At 40.7% G+C, this 14,563-nt stretch overlaps 1 protein-coding gene across 1 annotated transcript in view; it reads right to left on the bottom strand.

Annotated features, from left to right (window-relative positions):
- The window catches only part of LOC122906787 (zinc finger protein 624-like), a 33,627-nt gene extending 23,344 nt beyond the window's left edge, over positions 1–10,283 (bottom strand). Inside the window, 3 exon segments of the mRNA XM_044249169.1 lie at positions 1,647–1,712; positions 5,061–5,149; positions 10,249–10,283. Of these exon segments, the coding sequence (XP_044105104.1) occupies positions 1,647–1,712; positions 5,061–5,147 (153 nt within the window). The 5' untranslated portion in view covers positions 5,148–5,149; positions 10,249–10,283.
- Positions 10,284–14,563: the final 4,280 nt, after the last annotated feature.

The following is a 14,563-nucleotide window of genomic DNA, read 5'->3' as shown; positions in this document are numbered from 1 at the left end:
TTATTTCCAATAGCTAAGATACAGAAGGAATCCAAGTGTCTACCAAAAGATAAATGGATAAAGATGTGAGATATATATACACAATTCAGCCATAAAAAGGAAAAAAATTTTGTCACGTGTTGTAACACCGATGGACCTAGAGGGTATTAAACTAAGTGAAATAAATCAAAGACAAACACCATATGACTACACTTACATAAGAAATCTAAAACAGAGCAAAACAAAATGAAACAAAAACCAGAAACAAGCTCCAAAATATAGAGAACAAACCAGTGGTTCCTAGGAGGGGAGGGTAAAGAGTGAAAGAGGTGAAGGGGATTAGGAGGTACAAACTTCCAGTTATAAAATAAATAAGTCACAGAGAAGAAAAGTACAGTATAGAGAGTCAAGTAATAATACTGTCACAAATGTTTACGGTAACAGATGGTAACTACAACTACTGCGGTGAGCACTGTGTAATGTATAGAGTTGTCCGATCACTAGGCTAGACAACTGAAACTAATAAACTTTGTACATCAACTAGACTTCCAACAAAAAATTAAAAAAAAATTCAAACCCCACAATTCTAAAATCAAAAGAAGCCAAAGATTAATGTAAGTCATTAATCAGAGATCAGCTGCTTGACAAAGCTGGTTCAAAGTGGATACAAAAACAGGTGTCTACTGACAGCAGAAAAAAGAATGCCAAAATAAGACATGTCTAATATGACACTGAAAGGGTACACATTAATTTTTTGTCTTATTTCTTATTTATAAGTTTTAGATAATTTTTCTTACATAATTCATAAATTTCGGACTTCGTTATTTTTTGAAAAAGTCGGGTGGATTCTGTACTCACAAATAAGAAAGCAAGCATATGATAATGAAAGAAAAAAATCTAAACTAATTTAAACACATCTTAAGAATGTTTCCACTCACATTGATGCATTCTTGTTTTTGTATTTTTTCTTAATTTTTATTTATTTATTTATTTATTTATTTTTAAGATTTTATTCATTTATTTGACAGACAGAGATCACAAGTAGGCAGAGAGGCAGGCAGAGAGAGAGAGAGAGAGAGAGGAGGAAGCAGGCTCTCCGCCAAGCAGGGAGCCCGATGCGGGACTCGATCCCAGGACCCCGAGATCATGACCTGAGCCGAAGGCAGTGGCTTAACCCACTGAGCCACCCAGGTGCCCTTTATTTATTTATTTGAGAGAGACAGAGTGTGAGAGACAGCAGGGTAGGGGGCAGAGGGAAAAGGAGAAACAGACTCCTGGCTGAGCAGGGAGCCAGATTCCAGGCTTGATCCCAACACCCTGGGATCATGACCAGGGCAAAGGCAGATGCTTAACAGACCGATCCACCCAGGTGCCCATTCTTGGTATCTTTAATGACATTGAGTCTCACAATGCAAATCGAGAATCAGAGAATGTCATAAAGAATACTTCATCAATTAGCAATGACAATGTGACCATCTGCCACATTAGGGCTGCCACCACTGACAGAAATGAAATCTGCCAAATGGATGGGACCAGCCCTGGGGTTACCACACCTATCAAGCGAGATGGTGTTCACTGTAAACTTGCAATGAACAAGGAACATTAAGAACCAGGGACAGTAAAAGAGACCCTTCTCCATCCCCTTACTTAACATGTTAAGTTATTACCTTTACCAGCTCTGGCTCTTCTGGCTGAAGGTGAGGATCGTTATCTGCCTGGGAATCTTCAGGATTCTGAGGGGATACAGGAAAAGATCTTTCAGTGACAGGCTGCCTATGACCCTTAGCAGAGCCTCAACAAGCAACATCCGTCCATGGTGGATATGGCATATACAGGATAACCTCTTTTGTTGTTTCACTTAGGGCTGAAATTAATGTCCTGGCGTAACATCCAATTATAATTTTCTGTGACTTTGTTTAAGACAAGGACAAACATAAGACTGAGACAGATACAGGGGTGCCTGTGTGGCTCAGTGGGTTAAGCCTCTGCCGTTGGCTCGGGTCATGATCTTGAGGTCCTGGGATGGAGCCCCACATCAGGCTCTCTGCTCTGCGGGGAGCCTGCTTCCCCCTCTCTCTCTGCCTGCCTCTCTGCCTACTTGTGACCTCTGTCTGTCAAATAAATAAATAAAAGCTTAAAAAAAAAAAGACTGAGACAGATATAACTGCATAGTTTCTAAAGCAGGCTTCCAACAAAGAACCTACCACAACAAAAATAAATTTACAAAAAGAGGCCTTCAGATGCTACACAATTTTCCCTTTAGATGTAGGGTTGAAATGTATTTCTCAGAAACAATCTCTCTCACTCAAGAAAAGTACTCAATACCTGCCAACACTACGTATTTTTCACAGCTGAAAATCATTACAGTGTTGTCGGGGGTCCAGGGGACCATCTCATTGAGGAAATATTTCAGGGACTTCTCACTATATTGTTTTCTTCCAAACCTTATAAACTGTATCCCCATGAGGGCCTGATTTTATAGATGAAACAATCTTTTATTGTATCTTTCCATTAGCACTTAACAATTTTGGGTTTTATGTATGCCATTTTAAAAACTATGGGTAATATAACTATCCAAAGTCCATTGAGAAAAAAATGTTATCTTTCTCCCCTCCCAAGTTCTTATCTAAAAAACGTGAACCTCAACATCTGGTAATTAGGGATGGGTTTGACCATGTCAATACTAGACAAATGCTTTGGATCTCTGATCAAATGCAGTATTTTGCTTTTTATTTATCTTTTCTCTTTTTCAAAAAAAAAAAGGATCCATGTGGAGGACCTGAACACAGGACCTGAACCCAAGACCCTAAGATGAAGATCCGAGCTGAGATCAAGAGTCAAACACTTGAGGCACCTGAATAGCTCAGTTGGTTAAGTGTATGCCTTCAGCTCAGGTCGGCATCCCAGAGTCCGGGGATCCCACCCTGCATCAGGCTCCCTGCTCAGCTGGAAGCCTGCTTCCCCCTCTCCCTCTGACTGTTGCTTCCCCTGCTTGTGCTTTCTCCCTCTCTCTGTCAAATAAATAAATAAATAAAATCTTACGAAAAAAAAAAAAAAATAATCAGACGGGCGCCTGGGTGGCTCAGTGGGTTAAAGCCTCTGCCTTTGGCTCAGGTCATGATCCTAGGGTCCTGGGATCGAGCCCCGCATCGCATCGGGCTCTCTGCTCAGCAGGGAGCCTGCTTCCTCCTCTCTCTCTGCCTGCCTCTCAGCCTACCTGTGATCTCTGTCTGTCAAATAAATATATAAAATCCTAAAAAAAAAAAAATCAGATGTTCAACCAACTAAAGCACCCAGGTGTCCCTCACTTACCTTTCAAGGGTATGTTTTAAGGACTATTTTCACTGTACATCCCAACAACAAAGAATAAAAGATCACAAATGCAAGTTACTGTGGATTATTATTAGAACAAATTATATTTGTTGGTATCATCTTTCTTCGGGATCTCCTATATCAGAAAGTCATGCTAAAATATAGCTTTTATCACATTAATACCTATCTCAAACACATTCACACACACATACATACGTACACTTAAATGTCTTCAGGGAAACATTAAAAGATTCAGCTTTAATATCTAACTCCCAGGCTTCTTTTTCATAATTTTCCCACTGGAATCACTAGCTCACTGCACTGTTCTCTGCCACAGAGCCTTGCCCTTGAACTCCCTTCTCACCTAAAGTACCTTCACAAACACTTCAAGACTATTTAAATCATTGAATCATTGTCTGGGTACCACCTTAAGTCTCATTGCCCTCATGAGCTTTATTAAAGACCAATTTTGCCCATACTCATGTCCCATTTCTTATCTTTCTTTTCTTTTTTTTAAAGATTTTATTTATTTATTTATCTGTCAGAGAGAGAGGGAGAGAGAGAGAGGCCGAGCACAAGCAGGCAGAAGGGGAGAGAGAAGCAGACTCCTATGCAGGACTCAATCCCAGGACCCTGGGAACACGACCCGAGCCAAAGGCACCAGCCTAACTGACTGTGCCATCCATGGGGTCCCCATTTCTTTTCTTTTACAGCAATCATCTCTTTATCATATGGCTAAGCAACTACCATTCACCTAAATAAATTATAGAACTATTTCTTTTGTATGCCTTACTCAATGAGACTATAGTTCCCTACAGCCAAGCACTGTGTCTTAAACATTTTCTTTCTCTCCATGTCATCTATTAAGCTCGATCACTTCTTAATGGGTAGAAAGAGGAGATCACTGAGAGTGGTGGGCACAAGTAGAATGGTCCCTCTTAATTAAGAGGGTGTGTGGGTGTGTCTGTGTGTGTACATATTTTTCCAAAATTTTCTAAACAAAATTTCCAACTTAAAATATTCCATTCTTGGGGCGCCTGGGTGGCTCAGTGGGTTAAGCCGCTGCCTTCGGCTCAGGTCATGATCTCAGGGTCCTGGGATCGAGTCCCTCATGGGGCTCTCTGCTCAGCAGGGAGCCTGCTTCCCTCTCTCTCTCTCTGCCTGCCTTCCGTCTACTTGTGATTTCTCTCTGTCAAATAAATAAATAAAATCTTTTAAAAAAAAAATATTCCATTCTTTGGGGCACCTGGGTGGCTCCCTGGGTTAAAGCCTCTGCCTTCAGCTCAGGTCATGATCTCAGGGTCCTGGGATTCAGCCTCGCACTGGGCTCTCTGCTCAGCAGGGAGCCTGCTTCCTCCTCTCTCCTTGCCTGCCTCCCTGCCTACTTGTGATTTCTGTCTGTCAATTAAATAAATAAAATCTTTAAAAAAATAAAATAAAATATTCCACTCTTCTATCCCATAAATATCTGAAATTTCCTGGGAACTATACAAACTGAACATCAAAAGTAAATTTCCTAGGCTCTCTATCAAAACTAGCAAAAGTATTTTTTGAAAGCTCATGTACCTTGATAATTGGTTCAATATGTATAATGAATCTTTTTACAGAGTCCAAGCTTTACTATGATGAACCCAATTTCCATGGGTGAAACAATTTGATTCAGTTACCAGAAGGGATGTGGGTAAGGTAGAGAAGTCACAGACTTCAACAAAAACCGACATGCTCTCAACCTACGAGGCCGGTCAGGACCCGAAAAAATCCCAACTTACCAAAGGTCCAATTGAAAAAACCATGGCAGCCATAATCTCTTCCTCTGTGTTCCACTCTCTGGCATGAGGGGAGTCCTGCAGGGGCATACCTGAGAAAGAGAAATAAGCCATGAAAACCCATGCTGCCTTGGAAATCATAGACTTACCCAGCTGGAACCCTGACATTACAAGAAAGCAATGACTTCCCTAAAGAATACAAGATTAACCCTCCAAAACCGGTGAGAAAAAATGATCCTTGATCCCAGAGATCTTGTCATTTTAGTGCCCTTAAATGTAGTCATGGCTAGCAGGCCAGACATTGTACAAGGTTCTTTTAATTTGAACTTCACATCAGTCCAATGGGAATTATATTGCCATTCCACCGATCAGGAAAATGAAGCTTAGAGAAATAATACTATTTATCCAAGGCAATGCATGACCCCAAATCAGTCTAACTCCAATGCTCACAACTTTTCCATTAAATCAGCTTGCTACGTGATGTGGAAGAAAACAATATAATCTTTCTTTGCCACAATCATCTATTCATCTAAAAATGAAACATTCGGGGCGCCTGCGTGGCTCAGTAGGTTAAGCCCCTGCCTTCAGCTCAGGTCATGATCTCAGGGTCCTGGGGTCGAGCCCCGCATCATGCTCTCTGCTCAGCAGGGAGCCTGCTTCTCTCTCTCTGCCTCCTTGTGATCTCTGTCAAATAAATAAGTAAAATCTTTAAAAAAAATAAAAATAAATAAAAATGAAACATTCTAAGAATCTCTTCTTCCTATCTTTCATGTGATGATTAATTTGCTAACATTTTCAGAGATTTCAGCTACAAATTCCAAATTTAAAAGAAGCCCTGATATGTTTCTCTCAATCTCATATACAAACAGATCTTTATCTAGTCATTCTGTAATCAGGCAAACCCAAATAGGAAGGAAGCAGAGGGGGAAAAAAAAAAAAAAGAATATGACCCAGCTAAAGCTGAGTTTGGTTGCAAAACGAGAGTCTGCAAACTCTCACAAAAATGTTTATAAATGTTTGTAAACATTCTCTTAATTAAAGGGCAAAGTTTCAGGATGATGCTGTAAGACATATAAAAGGGCAGTGGTGCAATAAGAATAAAGCTCCCCAGATTTTGTGAAATTCATTTTAATGAAGTTTCCCAGGAAGTTTGATGCTCTCACCATGCAGTAGGGCTTGTGGGGCCCAAGGGAATCTATGCAGAATCATGCTGAATCTGTCCCTGCTTTACAGAGTCCATTTGTCTCCATTAAGAATTCATATCCAAGACCTTTGTATTCAAAAGCGTAGTCCAAAGAACAGCAGAATAAATATTATTGGAGAGCTTGTGAAAATGTAAAATTTGAGATCCAACTCCAGAACCGATTGAATCAAGAATCAGCTTTTTAATAAGATCTCTAGCTGATTCATGTGCACACATCAAAGTTTAAGACAATATGGATCTAATAAAGATCATGCCAACAAATGGACAACCTAGAAGAAATGAGTAAATTCCTGAAACATAACAATCTACCAAGACTGAATCATGAAGAAAGAGAAAATCTGACAGACTGAATGAATACTAGTAAGGAGATTGAATCAATAATAAGAAGTCTCTCAAAAAACAAAGTCCAGGACTAGGTAGTTTCACTGGTGAATTCCACCAAACATTTAAGATATGAATTAGTACCAATCCTTCTCAAACTCTTCCAAAGAACATTTTACGAGGCCGGAATTATTGTGAAACCAAAACCAGGCAAAGACACCACAAGAAAAGAAAATTAGACGTCAATGACCCTCTTGAATATAGATGCAAAATTCCTCAAAAAAATTAGCAAACTGAATTCAACAATACATCAAAAGGATCATACACAATGACCAAGTGAGATTTATTCCAGGGATCCAAGAGTGGTTCAACATTTGCAAGTCAATCAATGTGATGTTCACCACATTAATAAAATGAAGAATAAAAATGATATGATCATCTCAAGAGATGCAGAAAAAGAGTTTAGCAAAATTCAGCATCCATTTATGATAAAAACTCTCAATAAAGGCCATATGTGACAAGACCACAGCTAACACACTCAGTGGTGAAATGATAAAGCTAGTAGAAAAAGACCAGGATGCCCATTCTCATCATTTATATTTATATTCAGCATAATATTGCAAGTCCTAGCCACAGCAACTTGGCAAGAAAAAGAAATAAAAAATATACAGATTGGAAAAGAACCATTACTATTCACAGATGACATAATATTATATATAGGAATCTCTAAAAACTCTGCCAAAAAACTGTTAGGATAAAGAAAAAACGGTTAGGAAACAAATCAACTTACAGAAATCAGTTGTGTTTCTATACACTAATAATAAACTGTAAGAAAGAGAAATTAAGAAAATAATCCCACTTAGAATTGCATCAAAAAGAATAAAATACCTAGGGATAAATTTAACCAAAGGGCTGAAAGACCTGTGCATTGAAACCAGAAGACATTAAATGGAAAGATATTTTGTGCTCAAGGATTAAAAGAAGGAATATTGTTAAAATGTCCATACTACCCAAAGCAATTTAGAGGTTTAATACAATCCCTATCAAGTACCAACAACATTTTTCACAAAACTAGAACAAAGCATACTAAAATTTCCACAAAAAATTAAAAATAGTACCACATTTTCCAGCAATTCCACTTCTGGGCATTTATCTGATGGAAACAAAAATCCTACCTCACAAAGATATCCACACTCATATGTTCACTGTAGCGTTAATTACAATAGTCAAGAAATGGAAGTGTTTGTTGACAGCTGAATAAATAATATAATACCCTCAGAGGAATATTATTCAGCCATAAAAAAGAAAGAAGGAAATCTTGCCATTTGTGAAAACGTGGATAGACAATGAGGGCATTATGCTAGGTGAAACAAGTCAAATGTAGACAACTATCACCTCACTGCTACGTGGAATCTAAAACAACAAACAAAACAACACCCTACACCAAACTTGAACTCATAGAGAACAGATTGCCAGAGATGACTGCCAGAGGTGGGGGTGAGCAGTGCACGAGACGGGCAAAAGTGGTCAAAAGCTATAAACTTATAAAAGTTATAAAAATAGTTATAAAAAAGTTATAAAATAAGTAAGTCCTGGAGATTTAATGTACAGAATGGTGACTATAGTTAATTATACTGTATTATATATTTTAAGTGGATTTATTTTAGTAAATCCTAAAAATTCTCATCAGAAGAAGAAAACCTGTAACTATGTGTGATGATGGTATTAACTAGATTTGTAATGATCACTTTGTTATCTATATCTATAATGATTATTTTATATACCTGAAACTCAGATAATATTTATGTCAATTATATTTCAATTAAAAAACGAAGTACTAAGTATCTCTGTAGAAAAAAAAGAAAGCTCTCATTATAAACACACATACATACACTAAAATAAATCATCATGCCAGTTGGTGGGGAGGTGGGGAGCACATGGGTGGCTCAGTTCGTTAAGTGTCCAACTGTTGATTTTGGCTCAGGTCATGATCTCAGGGTCATGGGATCCCATGTGGGGGCTCCATGCTCAGTGCGGAGTGTGCTTGAGCTTCTCTCTCTTCCTCCCCTTCTGTCCCTCCCCCTGCTCTCACTGCTCTTTCTCTAGAATAAAATAAATAAACCCTTAAAAAAAAACTGAATAGGGGCACCTGGGTGGCTCAGTGGGTTAAGCCGCTGCCTTCGGCTCAGGTCATGATCTCAGGGTCCTGGGATGGAGTCCCGCATCGGGCTCTCTGCTCAGCAGGGAGCCTGCTTCCTCCTCTCTCTCTGCCTGCCTCTCTGCCTACTTGTGATCTGTCTCTGTCAAATAAATAAATAAAACCTTTAAAAAAAAAACCTGAATATATGACATTCTCTAACCATGATGTAGTAAAATTACAAATGTAAATTTGAAGAGGGGGGAGAAAAACCCCGTCACCAGGAAATTAAAATAGATCCTCTTGAGTACTTATTAAGTCAAAGAGAGAACTTTAATTGCCAGTGAAATAGAAAATGAGAATTATAGGTTAAAAACTCATGGGTTGCCAAAACTTTTAGAAAGATAAAATTTATATCCTTAAATACATGCAACTGATATTTTTAAAAAGAATAAAAATATTAAACACTCAACTATGTAAGAGAAATAATTAACAAGCAAACCATAAAGAAAAAATAATACAGAAACTAATAAGAAAACAAAACAGTAGACAAAGGGCGGAGCTGATTCTCTAAATAATGAAATACATATGCCACTGGCCAAAGAAAAATACCAGTAAATCAAAAACAGAAACAAGAAAGGGGCTATAATATATAAATCATCTTAAAACCATATGCCAATAAAAAGAAAATTTCCCAAAGAATAATTTTTGCTTAAAAATTTTGTTAGACTGACTCAAACAGCAGGAAACTTGTGTAGGCCAAAGTAGCAGATAACTGCTAAGTGCCTTCCAACATCCAGTCTCCCCTTTCATACCGACAAAGACTTGAAATCTCAGCTGGACACAAGGCCACCCAGGTAGAGACATTTCCCAGCCACCACACAGGCAGGTGTGCCCATGTGACTAAATTATAGCAAATGGGATTTAAACAAGAGAGCTGACGTCACATATTTAAAAGGGAGCTGCACGGCCTCCAGTTCCTCATTTCCCCTTCCAAAAGCCTGGAACGCAACGGGCTGAGAGTGAGCCAGCCTCTGCCATAGGAAAGCCAACACACCCAGGAGGTGCCAAAGCGAAAAGCTGAATGGAAACTGGGTTTCCAGAAAACCTAATGGATGAGAGCTGCCTACCCCTATCACTTTGGGCCACCTAACAGCTCAGACTTCTGTATCAGAAAGAAACAGGCTTTCTTGTTCAAAACACATAGACTCCGTTAAAGCTGAAAATTGAATTTCCTAATTAGTACAATGAGTGTCCCTGAAAGAAAAATGCAAGTTCTCAGGTAAGCAGGGGAGAGTAGGGTTTTATTTAAATCAAGAGAACATGTGAAGGGAGGCCCTGGGTGGCTCTGTGGGTTAAAGCCTCTGACTTCGGCTCAGGTCATGATCTCGGGGTCCTGGGATCCGAGCCCCACATCGGGCTCTCTGCTCAGCAGGGATCCTGCTTCCCCCTCTCTCTCTGCCTGCCTCTCCGCCTACTTGTGATCTCTATCAAATAAATAAATAAATTCTTTAAAAAAAAAAAATGACCTGAAGAATGCGTGGGTGGCTCATGCGTGGGAGGCTCAGTGGGTTGAGCATCTGCTTTCGGCTCTGGTGGAGATCTCGAATCCTGGGATCAATCCCCGAACTGGGTTCCCTGCTCAGCTCAGAGTCCACTCCTCTCTCAACTTCTGCGCCTCCCCTGTTTGTGCTCTCTCTCAAATAAATATAATCTTAAACAAACAAACAAACAAACAAACAAAATAAATGACATGAGTCATCATTGCTTTTTAAATTTGTAAGGATTAATAAACTCCTCCTTGGCAATATGCCATATAGATAATACTAGCTAAAAATTGTTAATACCAAACTGTGCCATAAACATCTTTTAAAGTTTTATCATCAGCTTTGTTATTTTAAAATAACCACGGGGACCATATTCTCCGTGAGAACTTCAGCGCCTTGGATCAGTGCAGCATTTCCCAGCCGAAGCAATGATGCCATTACCACGTCAGGGAGAGACAAGGGACTTAAAAGTGATGACGTAAATGTAAGGGCCTATTTCGCCAGAGCGACCCCCTCTCGGTTAAATAGCTGTTGTTTGTTGTTTGTGCAGTAAAACTAAACCTGAAACACCCCCCTTCCCACCCAGTACAGTCCCTGATAACGAAGCCCAAATACCAGGACGGTCAGGTAAGTTGGCGATAACAGCGCCCAGAATGCAAGGACGAGTCTCGGCAGGAGGCCGGGTGGAGACATCCAAACAGTAAAGCACGCATACTATCCCCTAACCACCAAGGAATGTAAACCCAGCCTTTTGGCCGTCAATTCTGACCAGAGTGATCGGCTAGTTCAAACAGCTACTATAGGGTAAAGTGTAATTCAATTGGCCACCTGCCTGTGACCTAACTTGACTATGCAACCGTCTCTGTGTGTTACAATCTCATTGGCCAGGCTCAACCACATGGCCATTGCTCTATAAAAGCTAGTCTGTGAGGCTGGGGGTGGTCCCTCTCTCCATAAGAGACGGGCGGTCCTGGAGCAAAATAAGGCTTTGCTTGACCTTCGCTTTGTATTAGTCTCCCCCCTTTGATCACGGACCTCATCAGTGAAATGCCATAAAATGAGGTAGGGGAAAAACTGCCCCAGGCAGAGAAAGACCGGAGTTCGTCCGCCTGTCAGGTCACCGCACAGGAAACCGGCCCGTCCCCGCCGCTTCAGAAGCCGGCAGGAAGACTCCTTCCTACCCCCTCGCACCCTTTCCCTAAGAGTACATCGGGCGTCCCCTCCTCCCTCCATCAAGGGTAAAGGACTGGGAAGAGGCGGCCCGCCCCAGGGCATCACGCAAGCCAGCCCCGCGCCGGCGCTTCCCGACCCCGAGCCGCGCCCGCCGCGGAGGGCTCCGACGGCTCCCGAGTCAGGCGGGCGAGAGACCAAGCCGAAAGCCAGGCAGGAGGCCCAGCCCCAGTCGCCTATCAGGTGGGGGTGTCGGCTCAGGGACCGGGACTCTGGAGGTACTGGCCATGGCCCGGATGCCGCTAGGGGCCAAAGGCCGAGGGCGGTGCAGCGGAAAACCGGGGCAACGAGTACCTGGCTGCCGAACTTATAACTGCAGGCACCCGCAGAGCCGGGACGAGAACACTTCCGGGAATGGCGCCATTTGGGGGGGCGGGAGCCGGCCTCCAGGTACTCCCGAACTACAGCACCCAGAATCCTCAGCGCGGAGCTTCCCCCCCCCCCCCCCCCCGCCTCCTCTTTTTCTTCTTTTTCTTCTACTCTTGTCTGGTTTAAGAGGGAAGGGAATTGCATGTGTTTATCGACAGTTTGGATGACCTAAAAAAAATCTATTGAAATTGAACAAACTTGTATTGAGAAGCTATAACTATGTGTCAAGCATTATTAGCACGAAGGAGGCAAAAAAGAATGACACCACTCCTTGACTCTGAACGTTTCAGGGTGACTAAAGAAATAAAGTCAATGATAGAAGATACAGGCCTTTTGTAAATTAGCTAAAACTTCGGATGTCAGTAGAGTTGGTAAGTGCTGTGCGCACTTTTGTTTGTCTTTCTTGAATGAAAAATCGATAATAATTTCATTGTAATTTCTGGGTTTTTGATCTAGAGCATCCTTCCTCAGCTCATTCAAATTTTAAAAAATAATTAATATTTATATTAATTTATAGTAATATTTTAATCTTATTATTCATATTGATTTTATTATATTATTATATATGATAAAGCATGTTTTCCTTTGTCTCAGTTCCATGGTTTAACGCCCAAAGACCATATTTTCCATAGTGAAACAGGCTCCATAAAGTCTCTAGGGCAGCTTCCCTCAGTGAAACCATTTTCTCTCTAACCCAGTCCTACTCTGTGTGCCTTGGATTGTATGCTGCTGTGACTGTGTATGGGGCCCACACAGGGTGAGCATATGGGGAGCATATGACATATGGGGATCTGCAGGGAGATAGCTCAGTGAAGCTGAACGTTGTAGAACTGGGTTCTTGGGATGTCAAAAAGCCAGTGGATACCTTTGGAGAAAGTATGACATGTGACACTTGAACTATGAAAGGAAAAAAAGTAAGTGGGAAATCAAACTATTGGAGATAACAAGTATATCTGAAATGAAAAAAGAAAAAAAAAACAGTAGATTAAGAGCTGATTAGACACTGCAAAAGGAAAGAATCATGAATTCAAAGGCACAGAAATAGAAACTGTCCAAAATGAAACACAGGGGTAAAAAATAGAGCATCAGTGAGTTATGGAACAACATGAAGTAGCCTAACTGTGTGTAATTAGAATGGTAGAAGGAGGGGAGAGAGGGAGTAGAAAAATATTTGAAGACATAAGTAAATACTGTCAAAATTTGATGAAAATTAGAAACTCACAGATCCAAGAAGCTCAGTGAAATTCAAAGAAAGCACATGAAGAAAATCACACCAAGGCACAGCATAATCAAATTGCTATAAACCAGTAATAAAGGAAAATCTTAGAAAAACAAAGGTATGTGCTTACTGGGTTCAAAGATAATTTCTTTTCATCAAGGGGGAAAAAAAAAAGCAAAGCAAGTCAGAGGATAATGGAGTGCTTTTAAAGTACTACTTACTACCAGTTTCCTAAGAACTGAGGAATGTATAAGCAATTAGTACTCAAATGCATTTGCACATACTAAAATTCCAGAAAGGTGAGAAGATTCCAGAAAGATGGGAAGATTGCTTAAGAACCCCTGGAGGGGCCCCTGGGTGGCTCAGTCATTAAGCATCTGGCTTCTGCTCAGGTCTTGTCCTGGGATCAAGCCCTGTGTCCCGGCTCCTGGATGAGCAGGGAATCTGCTTCTCCCTCCCTGACTCTCTGCTTGTGTTCCCTCTCTCGTTGCTCTGTCTCTGTTAAAAAACAAACAAACAAACCAAAACACAAAAAACAAAAAATAAACCCATGGAAGTGCTGAGTCACTTTTACACCTCTACAAAGTCCAAAAAGCACAAGGCCCAGGCTACAACAGTACCAGCCAAGGGCTTTTCTTAGCCCTCTTTCCTCTCCTAGCTCCAACTCTGGAGGAGCTATAGCAGCTTTTATTGAGATAAAAGGAGTCTATCATGACCTCCTCCTGCACATACATGTATGCAAACCCTGCATGAAACAAAGAGCAGAAGGGAAGTTTCACTTTAAAATCAAGTTCACATTGTAGGGGCGTCTGAGTGGCGCAGTGGGTGAAATGTCAGACTCTTAGTTTTGGCTCAGGTCATGATTTCAGGCTCCTGGTCTCAGGGTCATGAGACGGAGCCCCCATGACAGGCTCTGTGCTCCACATGGATTACGCTTAGGACCATCTCCCCCTCTGCCCCTCCCCCGTGCGCATTCTCTAAAATGAACAAATCTTTTAAAAAACTCAAATTCACATTGATTCTTAATTATATGGAACCAGCCATTTTCATTTCTAAATTGTGACTATATTTTACAAATACAATTACAAAATCTCTTTTTCCCCAAATGTTATAGGGCTCCTTTTCCCCAAATTGTGATGGACAGGATTCCAGATGACTCTATTGCCACCCCTCTCACATGTGACCCTCATTTGGTTCATATTCATGTGATGCAGACTTTGCCTGAATTTTCAGCCAAACGAAAAACCAGCCATCTATGAAATTTCAACTGAAAGTGACACATAAAAATAAAGTTGCTCCCTCCTCCTTCTCATGATTTCTGTTTAACATCCTGGTTACACTTCACACCACAAAGGGGAAATATATTTATGATGTAATGTTAAGTGAAAACATCTGCATAGTGAGATTTTTTAAAGTTCATTTACTCTTTTTTAGTAACCATTACACTCATTGTGGGGCATTACCAAGATCAAGAGTCAC

The sequence above is a fragment of the Neovison vison genome, chromosome 5 (genome assembly GCF_020171115.1).
Source record: "Neovison vison isolate M4711 chromosome 5, ASM_NN_V1, whole genome shotgun sequence".
NCBI classification, from domain to species: Eukaryota; Metazoa; Chordata; class Mammalia; order Carnivora; family Mustelidae; genus Neogale; species Neogale vison.
Note: the sequence above shows the minus strand (reverse complement) of the source record. Positions and strands in the feature narration are given on the sequence as shown.